Below are 10,687 nucleotides of genomic sequence, written 5' to 3'. Positions count from 1 at the left end.
GGGGGGGGAGGCTGTCCCGACACCGGGAACCCACCTCCTCCCGGGAAGTTCCCTCCAAGCGAGGGGAAGGGGGTGGGACAGGGAGGAGAGAACCCCGGGGTGACCCTTCTGCCCTCCCCCCCCCGGTATCCCGGTGCCCGGAACAGGTCATTGTCCAGCTTTTGGCATGGAGGTTTCCCGGTCGAGGTGTCCCCCTCTGGCCACCCCACGTGTGACAGTACCTGCCTGCCCCCAACGTGTCCCACCTGCACAAGCTCAAAAGGACAGGGGAAGCAGTGAAAAGCTGTAACTGTCCCCAAGTATGGGGCTGCGGGAGCTAAAGCCCTACACCTCATTTTGGATGGGACGCACAACGCTCCAGGCCCCCCCAGAGGCGGGAAAAGGCGCCAGAGCAAAGACAGACTCCGCCTGGGAGAAGGGAGAGGTGACACTGCAAGGCCACCAGACTCGCGTCAGCACCACCCTGAACCGACGGACGCCCAGCTTCTGCCACCTCCCGCGTGTGCCACCACGAAACAGGGGCTAGCTGGGGAAGGAGCCCCGCTGAGAAGGCAAACTCCTCCCCCGAGCACAGCCACGTCTCGCTGACCGAACTGCTGAGTGACAGGGGTTGCTGCTGTCCCTCAGAACTTGAGACAGACACGTGCCCGCTCTCAAGCCTGGGACAGTAAAGAACGCCCTTCTTTAGTGTAAAGGAAGATGAGGAGCACCATCGCCTTTCCAAAATCCCATGGGCATCCTCTCAGAGAAGTACGGAGATCGCTACTCTACAGCCAGAAGAGCCTCAAAAAAGAGACACGGAAGATGGGGGTGCAGAAGAGCAGCAAAGCCAGGCGGGGTGTCCCCGGGAAAGGATTTCCGCCTCCTTTTCTTGAACGGATCGTGCCCGGTGGATCCAGCAGGAGCCCTCAGCCGCCTCTGTGCTCGGGTTAACAGGTCTGGGGGACAACTCCGAAGGGGAACCCTAACGCTCTCTGTGGCACAGCGCTATTCTGAGATGTAATTCCTCTAAACTGAAATGATCTTTTGGAAAAACAGACCTGTTTAAATCAAATTCCTGGTGACTAAGAGCCACCCGCAGTCACCTAGGACTAGCCCTTTAGGAACTGGCACTTAAGACTTTGCCGAGTTTCAACCTCCGACCCAGGGAATTCCCTAGACTTTCCATAATAGGGAGAAGCTGTCACGGTGCCAAAAAGCTACGGGATCTCAAAGGTTTAACTGATCCATGAGCCTCCGCGGTCTTCTCTCAACTCCCAGAGAGCTCTGGAGCAAAGCTCAGCGCGACACCCACTGGTGGCACCAGATGGGTTCTCCCCTTCACAGCACGACCCTGCAGAGGGAGACCCGACCCCACAGCCCTCCGCTCACTCGGGGCTGAGCCAAACCCTCCGGTACCTCTACCACCTTCCGCAGCACCTTCTAAAGAGTCAGCCGGCCTCACCGGGAGACACCCAGGCACTGAGGAGCCATCATTTCCGCCAGAAGCTTATTCTACCGATGAATCAAATTCACTTTTCAGAAACAACTATCCCATTACCTGCATAAAGGCCGTCTGCCTGCCTGCAACTTCTAACCACTAGTTACTATTCCGCTTTTCTCTGCCAGATTAAACCGCCTTTGGGAACCTGGTTCCTTCACCCGGAATTGCAGATGGTGTGCCATCTAATTTACAACAACTTTAACAGACTTAACTTCCCCTCCAAATTCGTTCTGAATTTTCTGTCTCTGTTCTAAAAAAAGACCCAGACACCAGAACTGGGCACTTGTTCCACTATTTGCCTCATCAAAACCACGCACAGAGGTCAAACTCGCTCCCTGCTCACTGTTATTCTCCGCTTACACCGAGGAAGATTAATTGCACCGTCCCTGCTGCCAAACAGCAAACTTCTTTCTAAAAACGAGTGTTCCATAGTGTCAATACTCATTTCAAAGACATCTATAGTCCCGTGATGACTTCTATCAGCCGAATCTGTTACACTGAAGAACCAAGTGAGGTTTTTTTTGCTAAGCTCTATTTCTCAGCAGCTGTGTTTCCGGCAAACAGCTTCTATCGCACCTAGTCCCCCAAACCAGAAGCCCAGTGGCAATTCAGGAGACAGAATGCTTCCCGGGAATGACTGGGGGGGGGCCTACTCATTTCAAAGACATCTATAGTCCCATGATGACTTCTATCAGCCGAATCCGTTACACTGAAGAACCAAGTGAGTTTTTTTTTGCTAAGCTCTATTTCTCAGGAGCTGTGTTTCTGGCAAACAGCTTCTATTGCACCTAGTCCCCAAAACCAGAAGTCCAGTGGCAATTCAGAAGACGGAATGCTTCCCGGGAATGACCGGGGGCGGCTGCATGCTGGGAAGAGGTGAAGCAGACAAACATCTGCCTCGTCTCTCTTTCAGCCCCGGTTCACTGCCTCAGCCCTGCTGTCTTGGGCCAGAGGAAAGGAACGGGAGGACATGAGGCAAAGCAAGGGCTGACCCTGGCTTAGGGCATATCTGGATACTGCTGGGGAAGGGGTTTTTGGGACTGTGACAGGGTGAGGTGTGGGTGGACTCTCACCTCCTGGCATAGTCGTACAACGCTCGTTTCCGCTCCTGCAAGGACAGATGCCGCTCCACAGGGGACTTTGCAAATTGTTTTGTAGCTGGCTGGAACAGAAAGCACAAGAGCCATCAGGAGATCATCAAAAAAAGGCAGCAGACCTCCTTAGCGGCTCTGCAAGGGCCCGGCATGCCAATTCGGTCTCCAATATAAAATATTCTGTTCCCCTGACATCATGACTAGTCCTGAACACAGGCCATCATGCTGTGGCTGGCAAGCCATCAGACCAGAGTAGACAACACAACCACCAAAATTACCTTGGAAGAAGGCACAGCTACGGAGCCCTGGATGCCAGAAGCAGCTGCAGCCTGGGAGGTAGACGGGGCAGGCAGGTCAGTACCAGCCTCCTTACTTTCAGGGGAGAAGGGTACTCTCCCCTCCAGCAAGTTGGCAATGGTGGTATCCACACAGTTGGTTTGGGCTGTAGGGATAAAGAGGATGTGTTAGAGAGGGAGCTGCTGCATCAGGACACTCACACCCTTGCTGCCACTGTGCTCCACAGTGCAGCAGGGACAAGGTTCTGCTTTCAGGTATCACAGAGACTTAGCATGGAAGGTGACTCCACGTCCCTGCTAATGCCCCAGGCGTTGCTTACCTAGGTCTACCCTGATGACCTCCAGAGGCACGTGAGGCAGCACCTCCTTGACCCGCTGAGCCATCGCTGTGATCCGCACATCCTCAGGAGCAACACCGGTCAGGCTGGAAGGCATCCTGGGCCTGGCTGCCAGGGGCTGGCTTGAGGCTGCAAGAGAAAGAACAGCGGGCATAACAGGGTGGCCTAAAGGTCCATGGCCTTCAAGCCGCAACAGCTCTGCTTTCTCTAGTATGAACTGGTGCGCTAACAAAGCCCGACTTCCTGCTCACCACCATCGTGTCTGTGCTCAGGAGTGGTGGTCCTCTCCCTACCAGCTAGCTACAACCCCCAGCGTAGAGCGCACAGGCAGTCCCTGCTCCCCAGGAGGATGTTGAACAAGCCTTCTCCTCTCCCTCCCCGCATGAGCAACCAAGAACAGACTGAGGCCTCCCCAAAGGCAAAGCCTAGGCGGCAGTTCCGTAGTCAGGATACTACCAAGGACACCCACCTGGGGCAAAGGGGAGAAGCGATGTGTGTCTCAGCCTCTTCATGTGTTCACTTTTATCTGCTGCAGTGAGCCGTGTGGATACCACACCCAGCTCCATGGCCAAGAGCTGCAGAAACGTAGAGAAGAGTCACATGTACACGCCCCGCAACACGCATGACCCAGGCATGCCCATCTCGCAGGGGAGCGTATCAGATGTACAGGCCTGCATGGAGCCACGTCGAGGGGAAGAGGACTGGGAACTGATTTCTCCAGGGCCTCAGTGATGCATTTCAGTGTTGCATGGAGCACATGAAGGACCGGGAGTAGACAATATCATCCTGCCAAAACAGGCTGATGGGGAGATACAAGATCTTTGGTACAGGAGCTATGAAGCACCCAGCACATAAGGGAAAGGTGGAGAAACAATTGCTGTATTTGATTTATGGTGTTACAAAAAGGGAGTGAAAAGTATGAACTAGATGGGGAGAGCCTTGATAACTGGCAGAAAGGATAACGGGGGGTAGCAAATAGGCCATGGAAAAATGGAATAATTATACGGGGCAATAAATATGGGCCAGAGTTCCCATCATACAAATACACCCATCCAGAAATACCCTTTGCAACTCTGCTTGCACCCCACTCTCCTCTGTGACCATCCCAAATTCCAGCAGTCCTACACATCCCTCTCCCAAGTCATCCTCCTACCTCCTGAACTCGGAGCGCAAAATCCTCACTCAGCTCTTCAGCTCGTCTGGGGACAGACGGCATCCACCTGAATGGGGACAACAGCACTGGGCTGACTGCTTCAAGGGCTGCTGGAGGAGCCAGCCCCATCTGGGATCAACAGTGCAATGGTACTACCCCCACCTCAGCTCTCCCTGCTCACCCCAAACCTCTCCCCAAAAGGCAAGTGTTAAACCTCAGCACTAGCTTGCAAAATTAAAGCACGGCTCAGAAGACAAAACTGGCTCATTGAATCTTTATTAGCGTTCAAGTGTAACATGCGAAGCATCTCCTAATGAAGTTCCCACAAAGGCCCCAGATGAGGAGACACAGCCATTTACATGACAGTAGAAAACAGATCAGCAAGGCTCGAGCTAGATACGGCTGGGGAAAGCTACAGCACAAGACTTTTCCTTACTGAAATACCCCGACCCCTAAATTTGACTCCAAGCCCCTTCCGCTGCCTATGGACCCTTATTACATCAATGTTACTCAGCCAGTCTGGGCTCACCTGGGCCCTAGACAGGCATCTGAACCACCTCTGCAATTCACAAGGGATTGCAGGGAAGAGACAGACGCAAGAAGACTGAGCTGCCTGCAGGGAATCACCCATGGGACCTGAGCAACCCTGGGGTGAATTACAGCAGAGCAGCTAGGTTCAAAAAATATACCCGGCAAACTTAACATAAAAGCCCTGAGAGGCTCCTTCACCAACTGAACACAGGAACCAAGTGCCCTCTCCACTTCAGAAGCTGGTTGAAGCTGGTCCAGAAGATGGACCTGGCATGGACCAAATAATGCTGAACGAAGCCATGCTGAGATATCGCAATGAGGCTGCGCTTTAGCACATACCAAAAGATCTCTTACTAAACCAGCAAAAACATCAGGCGCTCTGCCCACCCTAAACCCTGCCCCAAATGGAAGAGAGAGAGATAGTACCTTACTTGATAAACTGTGAAGGGAACAAAGAAAGTCCAGAGCAGCTCTGTAATCCAGGAGGAGTCAGCCACACTCTGGGGAAGAGAGCACAATGAGATCACGGCCCACAAAACACGAGCTAGTCCGGTCTCCATCAGAAGCAGGCGGGCAGAACACAGCTCAGCCATGGCAGGGAGTAACAGATACAGAGGCAGAGAGGTGTGGAGGACTGGGAAAGAGGGAATGGCAAACCCAGCGCACAGTAAGGGCAAGCCCCAGGGCAGATTCACCTTCGTCAGTCTTCACCAGGCAGAGCAAGGAGTCAAAGTTTTCACTGGTCTGAGGCATTTTTTCCTCCCATTAGGACAGTAAGGTTTTCCCTCAATATCCCCACATTCCCTGCTAGACTGTGCCTTTAGACAGGACTGAAAATGCCTTAAGACCTACTAATGTTTCCTTAGAATTGTGAACAATCCTCCCTTATTCTGATTGGAACAGCCCATGTAATGTCTCAACTCCTGTAAGCTTTATCTCTTCATTTCCAAACAGGCTGCACTGTGAAGTAGTCTGAAACAACTCTTCTCTTTGAAGGCAAATCATTAAAGGTGAGCTGTAATTTATTACTTCCTATTTCTAAAAATTCGTAAATAACCTTTTCCCTAAGAAATACAGCAAGGCCAGCCAGCAGAGAGCACTGGAATAGGCGCCGTGAAGCGGTGGGCTCTCCATCCTTCTCAACGAGACACAGCCCCGAGCAGCTGGACCGTACCCAGAAGCTAGTCTGACTGAGAGCAGAAGGCTGAAATAAAGACCTCCAGAGATTGCCCCCAACCTACGTTTTTCAATGATTCTAAAGCATTTGCTATTGAATAGACATCGTTCCTAGGATTTTTGTAGTTGGATACTTTTGTGCCGCAGTGCTCAAACTTTCCACAAGCTGGTGAGTACACCATCTCAAGACCTACAGCTTGCAATGTAGCTGCCTCAGCTTCTTTTACACATGGCTTTATCCTCGACCAAAGCAGCGTGGCTCCGAGACAGGCCTCGTGCCTGGTTTATTCCCCGGCCTGGGAAGAGGTGCTATAAATGAGAAAAGCCCAGAAACCACAGCCACCAAGGGTAACATAAAGAAGCCTCATCTCCTGGATAAACAGATCTAAGAAACTTAAGGTCAAATGCTTTAAAGCGATGCCTATAGCCAGACTTCAGTTATGCTGCCTTGTGCCACAGAACACCACCCTCCTTCAAGGTTCCAGCCAATTGGAGCTGGAGAAAATTCTTTCTTAAAACCAAATTTGGTGGTTTGCTGAGCACTGATCGAACCATTCGAAGTATCGCATCTCCAGTCCTCGAAAGTTTCTGATGGTTTGAAATTAAATAAGAAATCCAAGAGGATTTACTTAGCCAACACGCATGAAGGGCAAAAAATCCTGCTCAACCTCTGAAGGTAAAAATGTGAGCCAAGAAGTGACTACAACCAGTATCTTCAAACAGACCTGCAGTTCTGTGCATGCTGTTCTCCCTAACATTTGTGAAGGAAAGCATGCACAGACAAATATACAACTTGTCTCGGAGGAGCCAAAACCATGAAGAGGTAAGATATTCAGCTCTCCCACTTCTCTGGAGTAGCCATTCAAAAATTTAAAGTATCCTGCATCTTAATCCAAACCTGAACTTGTGCAGTACCAACATTTAGTCTCAGCACCTGCAAAGACAGCTGCTGAGTGCTCTGTCAGAAAAAAAATAATTCTCCACTCTTAAGCATCTTCTCCAACGTGCAAGCAGCTATCCACAACAATCTCCCTGCCTTTTCTCTGGTAAGCCGATTAAGCTGAGTGCCTTTAAGTTCTGCTCTCTGGATTCTGCACGATGCTTATGGCCTCCTTGAACTCTCTCTACTACTGCCCCACTTTCTTGGCAGCGGGGTTAACAGAGCTTCGCATAATGTTTTAGCAGCAGTTTTCACCATTGCACACGTGCAGCTAACACTGTGTTCCTCACCCTACCAGATATTCCTTTTGTTATGCACCCACAGACCACATTAGACTTCCAAGTAACAGCCGTTCACTGGCAGGTATCAGTAGTTCACTGGATCACAATCAATAATCTAGCTTCTTCACTATCCGTTAACCTGAACTTTACCAGCAGGGATGTCAATATTGTCATCTGCAGTGCTGATAAAAGCACTAAATAGCACTGGGCAAAGAACTAATCCCTAACAGAATCCCACTTGAAAAACACCTGCATGCTGATGTGTTAGCATGCAGCGATGTTTCGTGACCTGCTAGTAAGTGGCTTTAAATCTATCCACTGTGTCCTACTACCTTAAAAAGATGGACAATAGAGAATCAGCTAAAATGCTTGAAAAATACAAAACATAAGTGTCGTTTAATCAACTAAATCCATAAATCATATCAAGAAACAAGAAATTTAACAAAATCTCACTGTGTAAACAAGCCGAGAACAGTTTTACTGCAATCTATTTAGCAGAGTTAGTATTATCATGAACTTTGCCACTTTTCCGAAGCTAATGTTGCATCATGTTACATGTCTGCATTTGGGAGACATGAGTCCAAGAACCTAATCCAAAGAGCACTGCATTACCTTTGGCACATCAGCCACTCTCCAAAGTGACTGGAGCTATTCTTCCAAAGCACTTTAAAAGAAGTGGACTAACAAAGAAGAGGTGAGACACTGTGATGCTACGGTCATGAAAGCCAGACAGCACACTGTTAGACAGCTGAACCACTAAAACGTTTATCAAAGTGCCAGCATAACTAAAAGAGTATTGACTTAGCAAAAGTTCCCTGGCAAAGGCATGTGAAAAAACAGAAGTGTTAGCACTGAGAAGCTACTCCCTGGGGTGACAGGACACGAGGCCAGGCTTCACTACCCACAGGCTTCAAAGCAGAAGCAGAATTAATGGCATCGCCAAGACCCTCAAACAGTGCACGCCTCCACAACTCCTCCTTGCCCTACGACCCTGACTCACCACAGTGATCAAAGGCCTCTGAACTTGTAGGGCAACTGGCTGTACCACATCCAAGATTGAGAACGGCCAAGAGCTGAAAAGGAAGAATTCAGCAGTGAATGACCCCAAAGCTAAAACAAAGTGACGACAGCCCCGCCGCGGGAATACCCAGTCCTAGTACCTGAAGCGGAGCAAGCCAGCCCGGCCGTTGGTGGCTGCCTCCTCCGGGAACAGAAGCAGTGGTGGGTTTCCTCTGTGGGACGAATAGACCTTCAGGGAATCCACCAGCTCTGCTCGGCTTCCTGTTACTCCCAGCTCCATGAATCCCCGTGACCAGCAGATGAAGCCAGGGGCACCGTTCAATGCAGGCTGCAAGAGAAAGCAAGAGTAAGGAAGGAATGCTGCCCTGTCCTCCCTTCAAGGCCTACTTTCCCAGATGACAGTGAGAGATGAAGTTCCCACTTATTAGCAAAAATGCTCCTGGGGGCTGAGGGAGCAACCTACGTCCTAGAAGCACTAGTAGCAGAAAACATGTTACTGCCAGGCTTCAGCAACTGCTGTGGCCCTCATTCCCTAGGAATTTGATTCCTAATCTTCAGTTCAGACTGTACTCTGCCTGTCTGAGAAACAGACTCCTCCCCTGCCCTGGGCGACAACCTTGTTTCCCCACGCTCCCTCTAGTAGTTCCTGACACACTTGGCAAAGAATAGACTACTTCCAGGAGCTACTTTCCTCCAGGTAAGGAGCAAATCTACTGCTGTCAGCATATAGGACCAACCAACTCACTCCCAGGCATGTTTGGAGCCTATCGATTCAGAAACTCCACACATAAGGAATTTCACAAGAGTACAGGGAAAGTTACACAACCACCAGCCCAGCACTGCCCCACCACGCAGCTCCCCTCAGCCCTCCTCTGCAGTGCAGCCAGCTGTCCGCACCCACAGAAGTGGGACTCAATGCTGCGGGAAAACCCCACAGCCAACCCTGCTTCTGACACCACCTACTTGAAAGGCCAGAAAAAGATACAGGTGCTAGATTTGCCCACTCTCCTTCCATAAAATCAATACTCGCTGTAACATTTCTTGTTCCTCCTCACTCTGTTTCGTTTTTTCACACAGAGCCTAAAGCATGACACTGAACCACAGAAAAAAAATCAACGCATGTGGAATCCTGAGTTAATAAATATGAACCGAAGGGGCTAAGAGCTACACCTAAATTCTGAATTAACTCTCTGTGCTCTTCTTTTAGAGGGAGGTGCTTCCAGACCTACCATGCTCTGGCTCCAAGTTACTTACCGTATTACATGAGGTCAGAAGGTTGATGACGTTGTGATCAAATTGGGTTATGTGGTTGGCGATATACACTCTCACATTGACATCACGAAGCCGGGGATCACTTTGCCGCACAAATAAGCCCAGCACTGAGCACATCACACGTACAATAAACCTGGGGGTGGGAAAGTGGTTTCCTCAAGTCCTGCAGTCTGAGCCATTGCTCACATATAACAAACAGAACAGAGACTCGGGAAATCATGTGACTTGCAAAAGGACACTGGTACGAAATGGAAACGATATGACAGATGTCTGGGACAGGAATTGCTGGGGGGCTGCAGTTGGGTCTGAAGGCTGCCTGCAGAGCTGTAGCTGCAGCATGAAATACGGGGCAGCAAGTCACACACAGAATTTCTTAGCAGGATACCCAGCTGATCCAAGTGTTTCAGATCAGTCCTTGAGCACTCAAGAGGCAATTGCCAGCTTTGGTCTTGGCAGAGAAGGCATTTTTGCTGGTCCTGGGAACAAAGAGTCCCAAAAGCATAGCTCCCCATAAAGCTCTGTATGAACCTTATAAGCCTCCATGGTTAAGGACTCCACATGGGTGAGGGCAGCCCTCCTGCCCCATGCTGCCCCACAGCACTGCCTGCTCACCACATCCCCACCCCAGGCAACAGCAGGAGCTCCATGCCCTCGGGAGAGCTGGGTTCACGCACCGACGCAGCACGCTGTCAGGCAGGGCGCAGCTGACCAGAAAGACGTGTACACCGATGAAGAGGCGCAGGATGAGCAGGCAGAGTCCCACGGGTGCGTAGAGCAGCAGGGCCAGAAGCAGGAACCCATCGGTTGGAAACCTGTAGGGCCAAAGAGCAGCACAGACAGCTTAAACACGCCTGGGACGCACATGGGACGGTCGGACACCCAGCTGCCCGCTCAGGCACTCCCCAGGGACTGCCCTGCATCCCCCGCTCTGCGTGACCTCCCGCCCCCCCCCAACGAGATACCCAGCCCATCCCGGGCCTCCCCGCGGGCCGCCCGGGCACAGCCTGGACCCTCACCAGTCGCGCCATGGGACACCCCGACCTTCCCCACGGACGTCCCGAGGGATACCCCTTCCCCCAGTGGATTCCCGGGGCCTCCCGCCA

The 10,687-nt window shown here is 51.1% G+C and overlaps 1 protein-coding gene across 1 annotated transcript in view; it reads right to left on the bottom strand.

Annotated features, from left to right (window-relative positions):
• Positions 1-10,687, bottom strand: part of AUP1 (ancient ubiquitous protein 1) — a 14,415-nt gene that overhangs the window by 2,344 nt on the left and 1,384 nt on the right. Inside the window, exons 3-12 of the mRNA XM_009893788.1 lie at positions 10,259-10,396; positions 9,567-9,717; positions 8,453-8,640; positions 8,293-8,365; positions 5,322-5,395; positions 4,365-4,431; positions 3,681-3,786; positions 3,194-3,340; positions 2,856-3,019; positions 2,557-2,645 (exon numbers count right to left, since the gene is read on the bottom strand). Of these exons, the coding sequence (XP_009892090.1) occupies positions 2,557-2,645; positions 2,856-3,019; positions 3,194-3,340; positions 3,681-3,786; positions 4,365-4,431; positions 5,322-5,395; positions 8,293-8,365; positions 8,453-8,640; positions 9,567-9,717; positions 10,259-10,396 (1,197 nt within the window). The remainder of the gene's footprint in view (positions 1-2,556; positions 2,646-2,855; positions 3,020-3,193; positions 3,341-3,680; positions 3,787-4,364; positions 4,432-5,321; positions 5,396-8,292; positions 8,366-8,452; positions 8,641-9,566; positions 9,718-10,258; positions 10,397-10,687) is intronic.

The sequence above is a fragment of the Charadrius vociferus genome, unplaced genomic scaffold (assembly GCF_000708025.1).
Source record: "Charadrius vociferus isolate BGI_N301 unplaced genomic scaffold, ASM70802v2 scaffold59, whole genome shotgun sequence".
NCBI classification, from domain to species: Eukaryota; Metazoa; Chordata; class Aves; order Charadriiformes; family Charadriidae; genus Charadrius; species Charadrius vociferus.
The sequence above is the reverse complement of the archived record's forward strand: the minus strand, read 5'-3'. Positions and strand labels throughout refer to the sequence as shown.